A 21,105-nucleotide genomic window follows, 5' to 3' on the forward strand; every position below is an offset into this window, starting at 1 on the left:
CGCCAGGGGAGGTTCAGGCTGGATATTAGGAAAAATTTCTTCACTGAGAGAGTGGTGAGACACTGGAATAAACTGCCCAGGGAAGTGGTGGAGTCACCCTCCCTGGAGGTGTTTAAGGAACGTGTGGACGTGGCATTGCGGGACATGGTTTAGTGGGCATGGTGGTGTTGTGTTGATGGTTGGACTTGATGATCTTACAGGTCTTTTCCAACCTTAGTGACTCTGTGATTTAAGGTACAGAATCAGCAATAAATATTTCCAAAGACCTGACTACTCACAGCTTTTCTGTCAAATCACATGAGCAATGCTGGCTTGGCCTCAACTTGCCTTGGTAAGGAAGAAGGGGCATGTGCTTAGGTCCAACCTTGTTTGGGCTGAGCATCCTTTTGCGGCTTTATTCTTGAATTTACTGCATGAAAACTGAAGCCTCAGACTGGGGTATTCCTTTCAGTAGAGGTAGTTTGGGAAAGCAATGGGGAGTTTCCATGAGGATGGAGAAAAAGGCAAAACACAGAACTTGTTGCAGACTGTGAAATCAATAAGCATTATCCAAATCCTGGTGGGCAGAGTACAACAGGTTTCTACAAACAGACGTGTATGCGGTGTGAAGACTTTTTAGAAAATGCTTATGTGTCTTTTTGACTGAAAATTTCTCAAACTTCCTGTTTTTAAAATACTATTTTGTAGAATAGAAGTTTATGATGGAAAGCTGCAAGGATAAATCGTAACTCTTGCTTTGCTTTTTACAAAACAAAATAACAAAGACCTACCCTTCATCACCACCATCACCCTCCCCTTCTCCCCCCTAGTTGTGTAGTGTTTCTGCTGCAATCCTTGATTAGTGTTCTGTTTCCATTATCAGCTGGAATATTTTCATGTAAAATTTGCTTAATCTGAAGAAGATAGCTCTTGTGTTATGACTGTAGCTGTAGAGGTAACAGCCGTCTGTAAACTTTCAGTAGAATAGCACTTTGTACAAGTAAGGAGTGCAAATTATCATTACAAAATCACTAATCTTGACTTGTACTTCTCTTAAATGTGCCCTTAAGATGAGGCTTCACAAAATCAGTAGGGCAATGTATGCAGTTTGTAGAGCCTCTAGTGTACTCAGTAAAGGAAACTACCTGTATTTTATGATGCTCCAGCCTTATTGAAAGACATTTTTAAAATATTGTACGAAGTCTGCCAGGAAAAAGATATAAATCAAGCTGGTGCTGCAAAAGTTTTGGTGTTCTGTTTAGCAGTACAGTTGTTTCTTTCCAAGTAATTTGTTTTACTCTTTAGCATTTATCTCTCACCTACTCTGCATTGTGTCAGTCCTTGAGGAAGAACTCCTGCATGCCTTTGAATGGTACCACAGAAAATGGTGAAATTGTTTACTCTTTCTCACAACTTCTGTCTGAAGAACTCCTCCTCTCTTGCTAAGGATTTTACTGTAGGACAATAATATGCTCCCCAATGCTTTATAATTGTAATAAAGATTTCAGATCCAAAAATCTTACCTGTAACACCACATTGTAGAAATATTTACATTAAACTAAACCAATCATTGTTGAGCTGGATCTTGGTTTAGACAGGGATGTTCATCTACACTACAATGCTGAATGCTTTGATTAAAAACTATTGTATAGGTTAAGAACCTGTTTTAATTTACAGCTTAATTTTATTCACGCTCAGTTTTTTGTTTTGTTTTTATATCAACACTGGGTTTAAATGGCTTTTGTTTGTGGTCTTATGTTATAGTGTCTGATGTAGTGCAAAAGAAAGCAATGCTATCCCCTTTCAGCCTTTATTTTTGCAGTACAAATTGCTTTGGGTGACCCATAATAGTCTTCTCATTCTTCTAGCCCTTGTCTGCCTCTTCTCATTTCTTGAAGGTGGATGACCAGAACTGTAGAAATCACGCCAGCTAAGTTTCACCAATGCTTTGCAGAATGATAGCAAGACATCAGGAAAGGGATTTCAAGCATCTAGCTGTTTCTTGAAGTTCTTCCCCTTTTGTTTTTATTGATGTACTAGCACTTCTATGTCAGAGAATGGGTAAGGAGAGGCAGAATAAATTGCAGTGGGTGACTAGGATATCTTAAAGCTGACTTTAAAAATATCCAATTTTTAAGATCTGGTTCTTTATTAAGATATGTTATCCTTGAAATTAAAGTGGTAATGATTTAGTATACAATTGGCCAGGACTGTCTGCAGGCCTCTCAAATCAGCTGAGCAATAAACGTTTGAAAAAGGTGCTTGTATGTTGAAGGCATGTCAAAGGCTATAATGTCACCACATTTACAGGGTGACCAAGTACATGGTTAATATGAATGAAAGGTCTGGTGCCGTCCTTGCCAACGACTGAAATCATGACAGTAAATGACTCTAAAAGATACAGCGAGTGTGCTAGCTGATTGCTCTGTCACTACTTTTTTTTTAAGCTTACAGCACTGCTGGGGCTTATCACAACCCATGTGCTATCTATATAAGACCTTATCTTCTCTAAATAAAATTGATGACAAAACCTATATTGCTTTCAAGGGCAATAAGGTCCAATTTCAAGATACAGAAGTTCTGGAACTCTCCTCTTCAGACTAATTGAAGGAGAGAGTCAGTTTATAGCATAGACTGAAGGAGAAAATTACGGGGAACTAGATCCATTTTAAGCTGTATTTTGCTAGTCTGCTCTCTCTTGTGGAAGGACAAAATTCAGCAAAGTCAGATGGTTTTCCAGTGGTTCTATTCTACTCTACAGGCAGGCATTTTCTGTTGTTAAATCAACACCCTTCCCTGGAACTACTATTAATTTTCGGATACTGAAGAAGCTGGGAGGCTAGGGGGGTTAAGTGGTACATTTGTTCCCTGCTCACTTGTTTGTCCCGCATGAGATGGTGATTATTTCCCAGGATGTTTTCCATTAACATTAAAACTCTCAGCCCTTGTTCTCCATGCCAAGGGACAAAAAAAAAAAAAAAAAAAAAAACCCGAACCAAAAAAGTGCACTTACGTCTTGGGAAGCATCATGTCCTCAGGCAAGCTCTCTCGATTAGATTTATTACTCAGCTTTAACTTTCCATGCAAAACTCAAAAATATCAATACATTTTGTGAAGCTTGTGTTCACCCTGGTGGGAATGAAGAGGTGATGGTGCTAGTTACCAGTGCTGATCAAGCAGGTAATCTTGCAGTACATTACAGCAATACTAAAACTCTGTTTCTTCAAGTAGAAGCAACCCTAAGAACTTGCTGTAGCTAGAGTAGAATTAATTGCAGTGATCAGCATTTACATCTATATGAACTACTAAAATGGTCAGCACATGAATGTCTGGTTTTAATGGGGGGGGGGGCAGGGCGGGGCAGCAGGCAGGGGAAGGGAGGAGAGAAGAATATTCAATATATTTAATGCTGGCACTATGAAAGTGCCCAAGATATTTATCCTCTTTTCTTCTGTATCCTGTTTCATCCTGCTCATGCTTTGTCTAATTTTGATCATCTTTCCAAGCAGGGAAGAGGTGGCACAATTGTCTACCTTCTCTATTCCCAAGCAATAATATGGAATTAATTTGTCTGTAGACTCACAAATTGTTTCCACTGGACTGTGTCCTGAGGCCTCCAGACTCATAAATATTGGCCACAATTAATTATTTTTGAGTCTTTCAGGTTCAAGCAAGTACAAAGATAGTTCTTTACATCTCCTCTAAATTCATTATTTATTGCATGGCCTTCAGATAACAAGCTAAAACCAGGGTAGAGCATGTATCTTCTAATTTTGCATGTAAAAACCTTTTCCCCCCCTCTTGTCTCTGACTAGAGCTATTTCTGGTTAATAAATTGAGATTGTGCTTGAAGAGCATGATTTCTTCTGCCCAGTATGGGTTAATTAATAGATTGCCTTTCTAAAGGATCACTTAATCTGGTTAAATTGTAATTGAAAAAACAAGAAAACAAATGAGCACATAAAATAATGAAATAACAAGTGTTCCTATCTGTGACAAACGTGCATTCTCTACCCTGGTTCTTTTTGCCAACTAGGAAGCATATAGAGTGCGAGAGCACAGTGGCAAGAAGAGATGCCTGGGCTTATACTCCTGTCTCTACTGAGAATACCCTTCACAGATTAAACAAATTATTTTCTCTCTTCACTGGGTTGTCAGTAGTTATGGATTAAGATAGCTTAATGCTTGGTCCCTGTTACAAATTTATCTTTTTAATATTGTTCCCACACACACATTGCACTTGCAAAAAGGTAAAACAAAACCGAGGAGAAAAAACCTGAAGTGCCCAGACTTAAATAAGTCTCCGCTCTGTTCCTTTTGAGACTCAGTCCACTGAAGAACTTCCTGCATTGTTTAACATGCATAATTGGTGATATGTTAAAATAATGATGCCAGAGTGAGGGGAAAAAGTGCTGTCATCAGTGCTTGGGAGAAGGTGGAGGAAAACTCCTTTCCACTTAGCAGCACAGTTAGAAAGAAGGTCTCTTCTGCAAGGTCAGGATGGATTTTTAGGTCACTAGCCTAATAAAGGTAGGGACCTGTGACAGTATTCTCTCTTCAGTTTTATTCATCATGGCATTGCATCCAAACGCAAGTGGTTTTGAAAAACTTTGCTTACAACTTTTTTGGAAAGTCCTGGAGTCTGTATGCAGTAGTACACTAACCCATAGCAAGGATGCTCTTGTTTAAATCCTCTCTGTACGTACAGGTTATTCTGATTGGGTAGTGTGAATTTAAAAAAAAAAAAAGAAGCTAACCTGATGTAACTTTAGGCACAAATAGGAATTCATAGGCTTATCCAACAAACTGTCTCTTTTGCAGAGATGTCTTAGACCTCACTGTTGAGCAGTTTGCTTTGGGATATTTCTATGTTCTTTCTCAGTTCTGAGCACCTAAATAAACCCCAGATGAAGCTCCCTCAGAACTACACTAGATAGCAAATATTTTTCAGCATGAAAGTATGTGTGTAGGGTTAAGATGTGAATGCCTTCTAGTCCCTTCTCAAACTCAGTCATGTTCTTTAAAGGACTTACATAGGCTTTCTTTACAGCAGAGTGATGCAGTTATTTAGTCAAGAGTATTTTCCCTCTGCTGAAGACCACTTCTGTGCTTCTCTGTGTGTCGTAGTATCTTGCATGCCTAACTGTGTTTAGTGCTGTGATCTTCAGGTGTTCTTACTAGACAGCCTGTTCTGCTTTCCTGGCTAATCAGTAAACTTAAAGGAATTCACAGCTCTAATCCATGGCTTTTTTCACAGCATGTCCTTAATTACTTTCATTGGAATCTGGTTTCAAAGTCCAGTACTAGACAATGTACCCCACTCTGTGCTTTCTCCATCTAATAAAACTATCAAGGCTGCTTTAAAAAAAAATAAGCGCTAAGGCACATTGAAGTCTAGGAAAGGAGTTTCCCCAATACTTAAAAAAAATCAATAAAGAATTGTAACAAAACAGTCTAATTAAGAAATCAAGACCAAGAAGCATGTAAAAAGCCCTTTGGGTGTGTTGTATTCTAGATTAACAGACACAAATGATGTCTGGTTTGCTGTCCTGTTATATAACAAAACTATGCAAAGTGAAAACCAGGCATGCATTTACGTGTGTTCTTTAAGTATCATGCTTAATGTAGGGACAGCTCTATGAAGTGGCATGTGCTGGAGGCTCTATTAGGTAAGAAAAGGTATGCTTAGATGGAAATCCAAATTGCTGACAGACCAAAGTTAAGCGTAATGAAGGGAAAGCAAGAGAGTGTCTTGGTTCTGTAATTTATTTATGCATTGAGAAGTACTGTTGCATGAATAGAATGAAACACTGAGAAGTTGCCTGGGTAAACGAAGAATCAACAAGGCTGGCTAAACTTTCTCTGCAGAGCAAGTTCAATCTTGTTTTATAATCTTTTGGATAAAATCTGGTATCTACAGTGCATTTGACCTATATATGTACCTTTTTATTTTGTATGCTAAGATACTGGTGGATCATTTAAAGTAACTTTTAGCAAATTTAAATAACTTTTATAATTGCCTTGTTAAAAAAAGTACTGATATGTTGAAGCAGTTAAAAAAAAAAAAAAGAGTTGAGAACTTATTAAGTTCTCCTTTCTCTGAAGACTGTGGAAAACTGACAAGACAACATTCTATCTGCTGTGTCAGTAGGAGTGTGAAAATACCATCTCATTCTGGATTAAATCTTGCTATTGCTGGAAAGAAAACCCTCCCCTGAAGTATGTAAATCCATATTTTGCCAGGATTCTTTTCTCCCAAGTGGGAATTTTTCAAAGTTTGCCCTTTGATAGGAACTGTATTTTAAGATTAAGCTGTTGATTGAAAAATGCAAAATATGTTTTTACTTGTAATCACACTTAATCAACCATTTTATAAATGCAGTGTATGACAGCAAGGGGAAAAATTGTCCCCTGCTATTTGTCGTTGATCTATGTAGGAATGTAAACACTGGGACTAACACTTGCTTTCCAGGGTTTGATTTTATTTTTGTTCTAGTTCACTTCATAGATAAGGGGGAAGAACTCATATATGCCCATATTGATCTCTCTGGCTTTTTGGGTAATGTTCATGTATGGTTTTGGTTAGGTTTATTATTTACATCTATCAACACCAAACATAAGGGTTGTGGGGTTTTATTCTTTTGGAAATAAAAGGTAACATTATTCCCTCTACGCCTGCTTCCTATTTTTTGACTCCATTTCAACTTTGGCCTTGTGATAGGTGTCAACTGGCCATAACCTCATTGTGCTATTAGAAACAAACTGTTTCTGCTACAGATTTTACGTTTGTTAAAATAGATTGTACAAGTTCTAGGATTAGCGCGAGTCTTGGAGAACCTAGCAACTCTTAGTATAGGCCAGCTGGGAAGAAATGCATGCACAGCAGTTGAATTCACTGTGGATTCACTCCTATATGCTCAGTTGATCCAGAATCAGACTTGCGTAGTCAACTGATGTCCTCTTTAATAAATGTGGAATTTATTAAATCCCACCATCCTTCTCTAATGCAGGTGCTGCTGACTCATATCCTGCACCTCTTGCCCCAGCCACCTTCCAACTTGATTCTCTGCATATGTCAGTAAACGATAGTAAAACTTTCACAGGTTAGCAAGACACAAGGGTGTTGCCTGTTAGACAATATGGTTCACTTGTCTTATTTTTCTTTCTACAAAAAAGGTCGCAAACCATTCCCCACAGAAGTGAAGTAGGAAGTCCAGGACTCAGCTAAAAGACATCTTTTTACATCTGGCATGGTTCTTGTCCTGACAAACATGAAATTCATATTGTGAACACAGATAATGCTGAGAGGGAAATGAAAGGTCAGGTGTCCTAAGTCCTGCTGGTTAGCATAGTCCTGCAGAGACTGTGAAGTGGCTAAGGCAGCCTGAAAGGCTTGTTCGTTTGGCCCGGTGCGCTGGCCCTGGTCATATGCCAGCGTGTTTCAGTCAGCTGGGAACTCGGAGGCCAAGTGAGCAATCAGGATAAGCCTGTCATTACACTAGAGATGGTGGTGAAAAAAAGGATGGCAGGAACCACAAGTGTATGCTTTACTGATGACTTTGAGCTGCTCTGGAGGGATGTATAGTTACTACCATCCTTCCCCAAGAACTCTTGCCTTGAGCTGATTATGCACAAAATGTGCCAGGTGCCAAGTGGCTGGCAGAAATATGTGTGTCCAAATAGGGTGCTGCTGTTTTGTATTCTAGGCTGTGGGTTTTTTGTATTCTAATCCTCAAATGATTTCTTTTTTTGCTCTCCAAGAAGTGATGAGCTTTGATTTCTCTGTGCACAGACAAGTGTCTAGCAGCCCTCCTAAAGATGACATTGGAATAGCTGTTCTTTCTGCTGCCTTCATCAAGTCATTTACCCTTATGTGTAGTCTCTCATCTTTCTGCAGCTCTGTCATGTTGTGTCTCTGGCTACCAAAGTGAGCATTGTGGCATAGCAAGATTTTCTCAGTGGTAATGCAGCTGTCTTTGGAAGTGAAGGCTGGGAAGAGAGGTGAAATATTTTAGTCTCCAGAATATACAGGTTAATAGGAAGGTTTTGGAGAACTCAAACAGAAAATTTTAATAAATCATTACATGTACACACCTCATAACTAGATATCAAAAGTAATTGGGTGGAAAAAGTTTAATTTGAGTTTTACTCATTGATAAAACCATTACTTGCATAGTTGGCTTCTCTTTCCCTTTCCTTACCCAAACCCCAAGCTGCCAAGACACTCTAGTGAGGAAAATACTTCCTCTGATGCGCAGTATCCTCCATTCAGTCAGGACACATTGGGTGTGCGTGGTGGGTGGGTGGGCAGTGTGTTGGGGTGAAGGCAGTTGCTTTAAATCTCTTTTCTTTTTTTTCTTTTCTCTTTCTCCAACTACTATAACTCAAAGCAATACACTATGGCATTTATTATTATGTTAAATATGTATTTGTTGCTTAAAAACTAGACACACAAACCAATTCAATAGGTGAGCTATGACAGCTGTCAGCCAGGATTAATATATTCCTAGTTTGACTGTGAATCTACCACTTTTGATCTAGCTATAAAGTACTTGCAAATTCAGACTGTTCCTGTGAAATAGCTTCTTCTGCTTTTAATATGCAAGCAGATGTCAAAAGTGCAATGTGCCAACAAGGCAGGAAATTTCTGGCCATGGTGACTGTGTTGCCTGTCTGCATGACGAGTCTGAGGAAGTTGTTCTGTCAATCTAGCTGTGATCACCCACAGACTTTTTACCTTCAGAAGCAATAGTGACTGGGGGGGGGTTTCTTTTCTCTTTATTTACATATAAACCTGAGACAATTTTATCCAGGTTACCAGAACTTTGTAATGTATATCTGACCTGCTGGCCTTAACATGTGACTCAATTTTTTTATTATTGGAAAGACAAACATTAGCAATTAAATATGTTTTGACTGCATTTAAAAATCTGATTATTATAAACAGCTGGCTGATACTGTAACTTTATAGCTGGAGCCAGAAAACACAGGTAACTGCAAAAACCATGGGGGACAAGTACAATGATGTGCAATTTGCATGGCATGGATTTTTATTTTTTTACTTTTAAAGTAACTTAGGAGTTACTTTAAGCCTTTTCTTGATTTTTAAAAGCCATGAAAAATGTCCATACAGCTTCTTGTACCACTTCACCTATTTGTTTTGCTCTGCTGCTGCTGGATTTGGTTAAAATTAAAATCTGCTTAAAGATTAACAGCATTATAGAGTTTCATCTGATGTTATAAATTTAAACCTTATTACCCTGGACAATTTTATTACGATTGGCTAAATTGTTAGTATTGTATGTACCCATGATTAGATAACTACTCCGCAGTTTTTCGGTTTCTTCAAATTGTATAAAAGATTTTACGTCAACATGAAAAGAGATTGCTGTTGAAGCTTTATTCCTTGTAGGAAGGTCTCTAAAGTACTTGGTAGATTTGTAATTCTCAGTGGTTTTCGCTGCATTAAATGTTTACATCCTCGATTAAAAGAACTTGAGAAAGAAGCAAAATTACTCCATGTTCCTTCAGAGTCAGAAGTAGGGACAAAGCCTAGGAGTCCTGAAAGGATGCATCAGTTGGTGCTTTAATGAACTCTGCTTTTGGATGCAGCAGCCGGCTGAGATTGTCCTTTATGCACATGGTAATGCTCTGAGAGTAGAATGAAAGCCACTGATTCTGACTTCAGGCTTAATAGTTCAATTACGTCTCCTTTCTTATGGAGAAACACTTGGTATTTGCAAAAGAGGATTGTTCATACCACTGGGAAAACTACGATTAGACTTAAGTGTCAGATCTCCAGGGAATGCTTTGAATAACATGGGGCGCTTTATCCTCTTCAAAAGAGGCTTGGCACTGAGCAGTACCTGGCTGTTCTTGTATGTAATAGGGTGCCTGTGGGGCAGGCTTTGTTGCTCTAGTTTGTATAGCCTGTTAATTGTCTTGTATCTTTAGTCTGACCTATCTGTCTATCTGGCCATAAGTACTCCCGAAGCCCTTTTTCTTTCCTATCGCCCATTGTTATCAGACCTAGCTAATCCTTATTAAAGTGTCTAGGATTTCACACCAAATACGACATTGTTCCTACTCGATACGCAAAACCTGGATCACAGCTTTCTTGCAGTCCTTTACTCTTAGAATAACGTCACTGATCACATGTGGATCCATGCACCAATACATGCTGGGGGCCACGCAGCTGGAAAGCAGCTTTGCAGAAAAGGACCTGGGGGTCCTGGTGGGCATCAAGTTGAACATGAACCAACAATGTGCCCTTGCAGCAAATGTGGCTAAAGCTGTCCTGAGCTGCATTAGGCAAAGCATTGCCAGTGGGTTGAGGGAGGCGATCCTTCCCCTATACTCTGTACTGGTGAGACCACACCTGGAGTACTGTGTCCAGTTCTGGGCTCCCCAATACAAGAGAGATGTGGGGGGCATGCTGGAGAGACTCCAGCAAAGAGTTACTAAGATGATCAAGGGACTGGAGGATGCTCCAGCTCTCCTATGAGGAAAGGCTAAGAGGGCCAGGACTGTTCAGCCTGGAGAAGAGAAGGCTCGGCGGGGTCTCATCAAGGTAAGTACCTGAAGGGATGGCATAAAAGAATATTTTCTTCTTTTCCTAGAAAGAAAATAAAGCCCTGTGCACTTGCTCGTGCTTATGGAGGCAGGTGATTCTGTCCCATTTTTCCTTCTGAAGGCCAAGAAGGCAAAGTAAAATGGCACATTCAACATACTTAGTCTCTAATGTGCTTGTTCCCTTAGTTTTGTACTCTCACGTTACTTCTACAGGGACTAAATGTCATTCTGTTGTGAACCATTTTACCTTGCAGTGGTATTGATCAAACTTCGAACTTAACTATCCCTACTGCTAATACAAAGACAAGGACAGCTAAGGTAGGTCTGCTGACTATTGCAAGCTTTTAAGCAACCACAGAGAGTTGTCCTAGCAAACCTTGACAGGCTGGTGGAAAAAACCATTTTGAATAAATGCATTAGTATGTGGCTTCCCAGTTTGGGAAAACCTTGCTGCTGTTCTGGGCTTTCCCACAGCAGAAAATGGAGAAGTAGAATAAATAGAGGTAGGAACATATCCATAATACCTATGTGGGTCAAGACTTCTCCTTGCTTTTTTCAAAATTGTTTTGAGAACTTTTCAGCCCTACTGTTAGTCATATAGGGGGGATGCAAGTGGCATGTGCCCAAAGCATGGGAGAGAAACTTCTCTTTGCTCAAGATAGAGGAGATTTTAACAACTATTTCTTGTGATATCTGGTAAATCTTGAGTGAACCTGGTCATCAGAGAGTTAATAAAAAATATCACCAAGCCCAGGAAACACAAGGCTGTATTGGAGCAGTGCTGGGGTTTGTCTGTGGGGAAGTACCTGCAAATGGAGCAAATTGTCTGCTTGATTATGTTCAAATGGCATCCTGCTTTCTACTTGGGTTAATGTCATCAGAATAAGTATTAGTTTTATGTGTGTCTTAAATCTCCCTCTGAGATTGCAAGTCTGTTTACTTTCAGCAATAGCTCCAGGGACTCTAGATCTTCTCTTCCTTTTTCATTTGCCAAAGTGTAAACTTGGGGTGGTGGAGAGTGAGAGAGGAGAGGAGGTTTGATTCCTGTGAGGCAAAAGTCGTTTGACTGAAAATAAAATCCTGCCTTTATCAGTACAAACTGTCATGAGCTGGGGTTTAAGGAGATGTGTAAATTCAGAGTTAGTTAACTATTTTCAGCTTTTGAATTTGGGCATACTTGAAAAGGTATCTTCTAAATGACAACTTCCAAGATATTAACGCCCCTTGCACAATCTACCCTTTTCTTCCTCTCCCTCCTTGCCTCCTATTTTCCTATCCAAAGGCTTTTTAGAGGAAATTTTCTATAGTTTAAGAAATCCAGCACAGGCAACTTGGGGCATGCTGTACCCTAGCATATGAAAATAAAGGCATCTCTGACATTGCCTAACAGATTTACCAAGCAAAAAACTGTATTTGCTGTTCAGTTGTATAGTGTCCACTCACATTGTTTGTTGAAGCCAAAATATTTAATTATTTCAGTATGAGCAAGAGTTATGCTGCTTGGAAAGCAGTTATGTATTTCCCACTGCACCAAAGCTATCTAAGCATGTTTTGTGACCATCTTTGTTCCTGAAGCTGGGTTGCATACATTGTGTGCAGCAATGCACATACAGGCTTATTGCAGGCATAAAGTAACTTAAAAGACTAGACTATAGATCGTAGATAATTCTGCGCTAATAGCAGATAGGTGTGTACAAATAGGGACAGGAAGAGAGTGGCAGCTTAGGCCAGAAAGTATTTGTGGTTCTCTATAAAAAGTGTCTCTAGAACTCAGAGAGCTGGCCATCGCTCCCCCAAAATGTTAGCTGCCTGGGTGTGAACGGCATCTGTGTGCTACTCAGTCCAGCAGCTTCTTCCCCTCGGGTCTGGGCCCCCTTCACACCTCCAGACCTCAAAAGCTGGCAGATCTTAAAGTAACTGTATGTACTGGGAAACTGAGCTCATTATCTCAGACTGAAGGTGGAGTAATGCAATGAGATAATGGCCCAGTGACAATGGAAACAGATACTTCAGTGCGTCTCTGTGAGGAAATAACAATAAAAAAAAAATAATCCAACTGCACTTATAGCATGGAAAATGACTGGAGAACTGGTGTTTGATAGAACATTTAGTACAGTGTTGCTGGGCAGTGGAAGAAGTCAAGGCATCTTTTGAGGGCTAGTAGGTCACAGGTTGTGTCTATCAGGTACTTTGGATGTCCTTTGGGACTTTTAGGAAGTTCATCTGCAGACCATAGCAGAAATGAATGAAGTTACTTTGGTCTCTACTCAGATGAACTCTTGTGATCCATTGTAGCTGCCTCAAATACAAATATTTTTTTTACTTTTTTTTTGGAAGGGGGTGGCATTGGGGGTTTACTTGCCTGCTCTCGATCTGCCCATTTTAGGGCTACTTCTCATTTCAACATTACTTTCTTATGACAAATGACTGCCTTGGTGAGAACTCTCCCTACATCCTTTTCTATCCAGAGCCTGTAGGCTATGGAAAGACACTGCATGCAGTTTTGCACACACATTGAGTTTACCAGGAGAAAAATCTAGTTCTGTATGTTCATTCACTTTCAATGCCTCTCCTTTTATCTTCTGTAATAGCTTGTGTGTTGAAAGTGCATTTTTAATTAAATTGTTTGCATCTTGTATATGCACAATACATTCACTTTGAGGGCATTTTTATTACAGTAGGAGGGTGGTGATATGTAATAAGTCTCTAGAATAATTAAAACCTGTGTTAACTTGTGTATGTTTTCAGTAGCGATTGAACTTTGTGTTGAGTCTGCTGGGTCCAAGATCAGATCTTAATCAAGTAGGAAGGAAGGAAGGGGTGACAAGGGAAGGAAGAGTTGGTTGTAGGTACTTCTGTAAGTTCTTACCTGTTTAAGATAAACCTCAACTGTCATGTTTATTAAAAAAAGTATATTGCCTCCAATTTTAGGGATTTAGCTCAAGATATTTTTTGTGTTCAACACTTACTGAGGGATAAACACAGAAAGTGGGATAATGTTATGACTCAACTTTTTGGAGATACTGTCACCTCTCCTGTATATGGATGTAGCCTCAGAGTTTTGTTCAAACAACCTTGGTTTACACTGAAAGAAAAAAACAGAGTAACCTGAGAGAGCTCTAAGTGCAGCATGACATGACAGAACAAAGATTTAAATAACTAGGGATTTCTAGGAGACAATATGATAAATCATTTTTCTCTTTACTTCAGAGAGGTAGAAATACATGTCAGAGTCAGAAAGATGCGTGATTTTGATCTGAAACTTTGACTTTCTGCACTAAATAGTCGTTAGGTTTTTTTATCAACGCCTTTTCTGCAGTCCAGTTTTGGAAAAACAGGGGCGGCTAGGTCTTGTAAGTCCCTTCCTCCAAAAGGTGAATATCGTTTAATAATTCTTGAGCACCTGAAGACCTGAACAGATGTTAAAAAAATTGGCTTGCTGAGTCTGTGGAAATGCCAATAACTACACTTGCTTCCCTAAAACATTGCAAACGAGTGCTTTGTATTCATCATGGCACACTAGATTCAAAGATGGGATAAGAAAGGGGCCAGATTCAAGGACAATGATTAGAGTCCTGTTGCATGAAATACTTTGGAAAAGTGTTAATTTGTCTGTCTTGTACAGTTTTACGTTGGCTTGTGGATGGTTTGACTTTGCCAGGGACAGCAGGTGAATTAACATTAATTGCACTAGCTTTGCCAAGGATTCTGTGATGTCCTGCTCATACCCAAGTCAAGCTGAGGCATGTAACAGTGTTTTGAAATGGATAGTAGTCCTGAAGATGTCCCTAATAGTAAACCAAACTGAAGAACTGCACTGGAGGTTAAATGCTAGTTCAGTCTGTAGGAGTGTGTTTGGTCTCTGGAAGAAATCCATTTGGGTTAAACTGGTAAATCAAGTAAAAGCTTATCTAATTAAAACCCCCTATTTGAATGTTAGAGCACCTGCACTACTTTTTCTTAGGTGAAGCAAGTTTTTAATATTTCATAAAATTATTGTTAGCAAATATACTAGGCTAGCCTTCACAAAATACTTAATTGTTTTGAAAGCATGAACAAAGGGGGAAACCCAAGAGGGACAGACACATTTCTTTTTCAGGCTGCCAGGATTTTCCAAGAATGACTGTAAACTGTTTTCTTACAGGTTGTGTCAAATGCTGCTGGACAGGGGGTTGCCATCACTGGGAACAATACTTTCAACAACTGGAATTGGCCTAACGCTGTGATCTTTGCTGCTACTGTGATCACTACAATCGGTAAGTATTTATTATGTCAACTTTCCTAACTGTAGTTTTCTGTATGCTCTAGGGTGATTGTATTCTTCCATTTGTGTGTCAAGAATAGCCACTGAATAAAGTCCCAATGGCTGGAGTTGCCTGCAGTACATCTTTACCCACAGGTTCATAGAGGAAAAAAACATCTTTTTTGGCAGTCTCTCCATGGGTATACAGAAGAGAAATGTGTACCTTTCCAATAAGTAACAGATTCAAGGTGCTGTTGGGGATGACTGCTGTCATTCCAGTTCCATTAATTCGTGCACTTAAATTTCCAAATCATAAAATTCCAAAATAAAAGCATTAGAAAACATTCCATTAAACTAATACTTAAAGCATGTGCATATGAGGTTTTTGTATAGCTGTCCTGTTCCTCACGTGCACCCTCTTAAGCTACTGATTTATCAGTGTTCTTAGCTTGCAAAACCATCTAGACTTTTTATCTATCTCTCAAAGAAGGCAAAGTAGAACAAGTGTTGTCTTCTAAATCTCATTACTGATTTGTGCTTGTAAACTCCTCTGCATTGACAGACTTCTTCCTCCTTTGATATACAGATTTTCAGAGCTCAACATCATCTGCCTTCTGCTTTTACAGAAAAATCTTTTCTACACAGTGTTGCTACACCCTTGCTACATTTACAATGCAAAATAACCAGAGAAGGCTGGAGGTATACAGAAATGGAAGTCTTGATGTTAAACCATATGCAGTACTGTGGTTTTCTTTATCATTTGAAACTCACAATACCCGGTTTATAATATAACTTATGACAAAATGTTGAAGTCGGGAACACACCTAAATAAGAAAGCTCTGGCAGAAGTTCAGAAAATAGGCTGCTGATTGTAGAGCCTGAGTTTGTAATGCCCTGTTGGGTTCTGTGACCAGGAAAGAACTAAATTCAGTTGAAATACTTTGCTATGTCACAACTCACCTTGCACTTAACTCACAAACTCTTACCCTGGAAAAGTACCAGGTCACAAGTTAAATGTGTATAGTGGATCTTTCATGTGGAAGCTAACTTCAGGATGAATTTTGAGCTTTTATTCTATAAAATTGGATCAATCAAGTTTTAAACAGTGCTGCTTAAGGTTGAGGAAATCATATTTGAAGTTTTGCGATGAGCTTTATTTCATATTTATCTCATGTTTTTCATCTATCTTCTTGTCAAGAAAAAGAGACACAAAATCTAGGAAACACCTAAAATGCAGTAATCCTCTCAGCCTGCATTAATGGAATACACATTTGCAAGAGCAGAATGGGAAATTATCCAGATTCAGAAGATCAGCAGCTGGAGGAGACTGAAGCTCTTATAGATGGTGAAGTAAGGAGTGTCTGATACAGCAGAAGCCCACGCAGTGTTGTTTTGTGCATAGGTAGAATTGCCTTGAATTCTCTGCAACAAGAACAGACCGTGCACATACTTATCTCTTCTAGGTTATGGAAATGTTTCTCCAAAGACACCCTCTGGGCGTCTCTTCTGCATATTTTATGGGCTCTTTGGAGTTCCTCTCTGCTTGACTTGGATCAGTGCTCTGGGGAAGTTCTTTGGAGGACGTGCCAAGAGGCTGGGCCAGTTTCTGACAAAAAGAGGAGTAAGCCTGGTAAGGCCCTCTCTTGTTTACCCTTGTGCTGTGTATTTTTGATGCATGGATTAAGCTTACACTTCTTAATTTACCTGCTAATCTTGGTAGTAAATGAACACTTGCACAAATATGAATTTTACCAAATGGTGTTGCATAGAAATAACTGAAAGGGGGATTGGGTCTGATGTGTTAGTTCTGCTAGAAGTTTTAGCAAAATGAGATCATGTAGAAACCTTTGATACTAAATATAGATATTCCAGCTTCTGTGGAGGCATATGTATCTCCTTACATTGGAAACCTGTAGGACAAATGTAGGTGAGGCTCCATTTCAGACATTCTGTGCAAGCTCCTCTGGCATGGAAATAAGCTGTCCTGCTTTGTTCCCACCTGCTTCTGTGCTAGCATGAGTACTTCCTGCTGTGCAGTGAACCAACTGGAAGATAATGTTTTGTTCTAAGTTACTGGCTTGTGGTTTTTCGTTTGTGGCTTTTTGTTGTTTCGTTGGTGGTGGTTTGTTTGTTTTTTGTTTTGGTTTTGTTTTTTTCCCCAGTGAGTTCTGTCTTGGTTCTAACTCTACACTGAGATGGGAGGCAATGCAGGGCCATAGTGCCTGGAGGACAGTGGGACTGGTTTACGTCCTGGTTTCAGAAACAGAGCAAGAAATTTCTTGGTTCAGCACCTGAGAAGAAAGTACAGAAAATGATGGTGAAATGCATATGTGTGTGTGCAGCTTTGTGCAGAGGTTACATGAATAGGAGGCATAAATAGGAGTGAAGCATCTTAAATACTTCTGATCCTCTGTACTCAAATGAATAAAAGGAAAATCAGAGGTACTGACTGCTTTTTAGACTATAGTGCTATGTCTGTATCCCTATTTATAAAATATGAGGACTCCTTAAACTTTTCTAGAGTGTGAAAGAAAACTATGAGGAAATAATCCTGTTTGAGCAAGTAGCTGTAAGAATAGTGAATTCTGCAAAAAGGAAAAAAAAAATAGTTGTGTGTTTACTTCAGTCAGTGACTTTTAGTGACAGCTGATAAACAGTTAGCACAAAACTCTGAAATGTCTGATACCGTCAGATGATGCTTGGTGCCACGGATGGGAAAAGAAAATTGGTAGATCTTTACCTGACCTTTTTTTTTATTATTTCTTTACAGAGGAAAGCACAAATTACATGCACAGCTATTTTCATTGTTTGGGGTGTCTTGGTCCATCTGGTTATTCCTCCCTTTGTCTTTATGGTGACTGAAGGATGGGATTACATTGAAGGCCTCTATTTCTCATTCATCACTATCACCACCATAGGATTTGGAGATTTTGTTGCTGGTCAGTAATTGTATTTCGTGTAATTTTTCACTACATATGCATGGTGTGGCAATTCTGTTTCCAAACTCTCATTCAAAAAGGTGATTTCTAAGCTTTTGTAAAACATTTTGCTGAATAGAAGATTCAATAAAAGCTGGGTACTGATCCAATGGGCTAGATCTGGCTCTTGAATCTTGGTTTAGATACCTAAGGCTATTATTGGACTAAGTCTGGAGCCAAGTTCTGGAGTTTAACTCTTTCGGGTGCCCCAGGTCCCTGTTTCAGGCAAGGCGCTATCCTATCCACCATGATAGTTAAGCATCTTTAAATGGGATCCAGTATACTAAGCAGGGTGCGTAAGTACTGGGCAATGCTCTCTGTGCAGCTGTCTAGAACTAGTCAACATGAAATGCTGAGCATACTGGTGTCTCCTTCCTAAATCCTGTCTTTATCTAGAATCCACTGCCTTGTTCAGGGCTTTGGAGATTGTCCTTGTAAGTGGAATTCTGAATCCTTTTCTCAAGGAAGGTACGTATATCCATACCTCAATGGCAGGGAAAAGGCTTATAATTTTCAAAGAGGAAAAAAGTTCACTTTTATAGCTTACAATGAGAGGATAAATATACTTCCATTTTATGTTGTAGACCAGTGGTCAGAATACATGCAGCCAAGAAGTGGAAGACCTGGGATCAACTTTTTCTGTCAGAAGGGTTTCGGATCCCCACTTACCACCTCTCAGAGCAGTTTTCAAACAACTAGGCTCTGTTAGTATGGGAGGTAGTAGTTCTCCAGGTCATAACTTCAAATGTTTATCAGCTGTGAGTCCTCTTTCAGTAATGTTCTTGTTTTTAATTCTTTTGTAGGTGTAAATCCAGATGCAAACTATCATGCCCTTTACAGATATTTTGTGGAGTTATGGATTTATCTGGGACTAGCTTGGCTTTCACTTTTTGTTAACTGGAAGGTCAGTATGTTTGTGGAAGTCCACAAAGCAATCAAGAAACGGAGGAAAAAAAGAAAAGAGTCATTTGACAGCCATCCTCGGTCTAAAAAACCTCTTCAAATGGGTAGCTCAAAAGATGTCAACATCTTCAGCTTCCTTTCAAAGAAGGAAGAGACCTACAATGACCTTATTAAACAAATTGGGAAGAAGGCCCTGAAGACAAACAATGACAAAATGATTAAAGTAGAAAATACCAAACAAAATATGCAGAATGCCAGTATAGATGTCCAGGTGACTTACACAAAGACAGAGTCATTTGAGTACGATGAGGCTTCCCTGGACATTCAAAATGGTCATGTATTGAGACAGCTGCATGATAAACGTGTTGGAGACAGCCCTCTAGAAGGCACCATGTTTGTAAACCAGCTAGACAGGATTAGTGAAGAAGAAGGCGAAGTGTGGGATTCCAGAGACTATCGACCCTTAATATTTGAGAATGCCAACATAACATTTGTAAATGAAGATGATGATGAAGAGGAAGATATCTCAGATGATGAGGAAACATCAAAATCCTCCATGGATGATAATCTCGCAGAGGAATCTGAAACTGCAAAAAAACTGGTAAAATTTCCATCCTCTGATGAATCTACCTTTACGAGTAACGAGCTAGAACTTTCTGTGCCTTATGAACAACTGATGAATGAATATAATACAGTAAGCAATGTGAAGGCTGCAACATGAAGCATGTTTGACAATGGTTTTCTGGAAGTGGTCAGTGTATATTGACAAAATTAACAGAGCAAGGAGAAAAGCGTCTTTTTGCAGCTTCTCCTGTCTCTTTGAAAACAAAAGCAAGTCCCAAACTAACAAATTCCAGTGTCCTTTTCCCATCCTAAGTTGGTTTCTGAGCCCATCAGCTTTGCTTATCTGAAAAACTTGTAAACTAACAGTTGAATTTGGAGTCCTGCTCCTTCTTGTGATTTTTATGGTTCTCAAACAAAGTAGAAAAGACGAGACTAGTTAATACACTGGACCTGCTCTGCATTTATGCATTTCATTGAGGAATTAGTTTGGGAGTGTGACTATACTGTTGCAAAGAGACTGTTTTGGGCATCAAATGTGTTCGGTTACTCCATTAGCCTTTCACCTCTGAAAACCTGCATTTGAATCCTGCTTTGATCACAAATTAAAGTAAGGGGTTTGCTTTTTTTTTTAAAGTTGCCCATTGTTAATTTGTTACCACAAAAAATAGTGCAACCACTAGTTGTTCTTAATGAGAAACTTTAGGTGGAATACCAGGACACACAGATCTGAGCTGAGGTGTGCTGGCAGACTGAAGAGAAAGCATCTGAAACATCTGTCTAGAATATGTCAGTGCTTGTCAAATTATAGTGAATTGTAATTTCATAAATAAAATAATAAAATTAAAAATTCAAAGGAATGGATTGAGAAGGAGCCCTCTAACAAGAAGAATCATCTGGGATGAAGCTCACCAATTACGCTGCTAAACTGCACATCAGCCCCAGAACTGTTGAAGAGTAAAGTGACTGGAAGACCTATTGATCAAAGCATATATGAGCACAAGCAGGATGCAATGAACTTTTTTAATGTTGAAAGTGTCCTTCCACTGTCCATTTCCTAGAGGAAATACTTGAATGAACCTTATACAGTATCTATGTACAGGTGAAGTTTTATTAACACTGTTGTTCTGAGGAAAAAAAATCACCTTGGGAGGCAGAGATATTCTCCAAATTCCCTAATGCCTGTCAGAAGGGACCTGTAGCGCTGCTGTTGATCGGTGCAGTGTGTTAGTCAGTATTGTTATTTGATATTCCTCCCTGCCTTGGTACTTCAGACTAGACTTGAATGAGAGATGATTTTTTGAAACAGTTGATTACACTTTGCTTATTTGTATTGTTTTAAAGTATGACCTATGTGCATATAAAATGGTTATTCTATCCCACTTTCAAGAAGGCTGGGCAGTGTCAAATCTTGGGCAAATTGAAATGTGATCAAGTGACTTAAGGCCGTAAGGCACTTCTTCTTTTTTTTTTTTTTAAAAGAACTTTGGCTCTAAGCTCCTGAAAGTATTATCTTTTGGCTTGGAGATGGACTTGTCATTGAGAATGAAGTATATCTCTTCATAACATTTATGCCCAAATTGTTTTGGCTACAAAGAAAATTATACCATGGTTTTATTTTTCTTTCTTTCTCCATATCTATGTGTTAACCCTGACAACTCTTTCAAATGAGGCTCTTGATTACATGTTGGCAAAAGGTACTGACTTCAGTTGTATCCAATACACTTGGAACAGAAAATAGCCAAGACCTTTGAACCTTAACATGTCAAGTTCTGTTGTTCTGTTTAGTTTTACAGTATTTAAGTCATTCCAGTATGTCCAAAAGTTTCCAAAGTTCAGTGAACAGTTAAAAGTTGTCTCATTCTCATT

The 21,105-nt window shown here is 39.1% G+C and overlaps 1 protein-coding gene across 1 annotated transcript in view; it reads left to right on the forward strand.

Annotated features, from left to right (window-relative positions):
• KCNK5 (potassium two pore domain channel subfamily K member 5) overlaps positions 1-19,396 on the forward strand; it is a 32,949-nt gene extending 13,553 nt beyond the window's left edge. The window contains exons 2-5 of the mRNA XM_059835725.1: positions 14,696-14,807; positions 16,258-16,424; positions 17,565-17,733; positions 18,576-19,396. Coding sequence (XP_059691708.1) covers positions 14,696-14,807; positions 16,258-16,424; positions 17,565-17,733; positions 18,576-19,396 — 1,269 coding nt within the window. The remainder of the gene's footprint in view (positions 1-14,695; positions 14,808-16,257; positions 16,425-17,564; positions 17,734-18,575) is intronic.
• The last annotated feature ends 1,709 nt before the right edge of the window (positions 19,397-21,105 follow it).

Source organism: Gavia stellata, chromosome 2 (genome assembly GCF_030936135.1).
Source record: "Gavia stellata isolate bGavSte3 chromosome 2, bGavSte3.hap2, whole genome shotgun sequence".
NCBI lineage: Eukaryota > Metazoa > Chordata > Aves > Gaviiformes > Gaviidae > Gavia > Gavia stellata.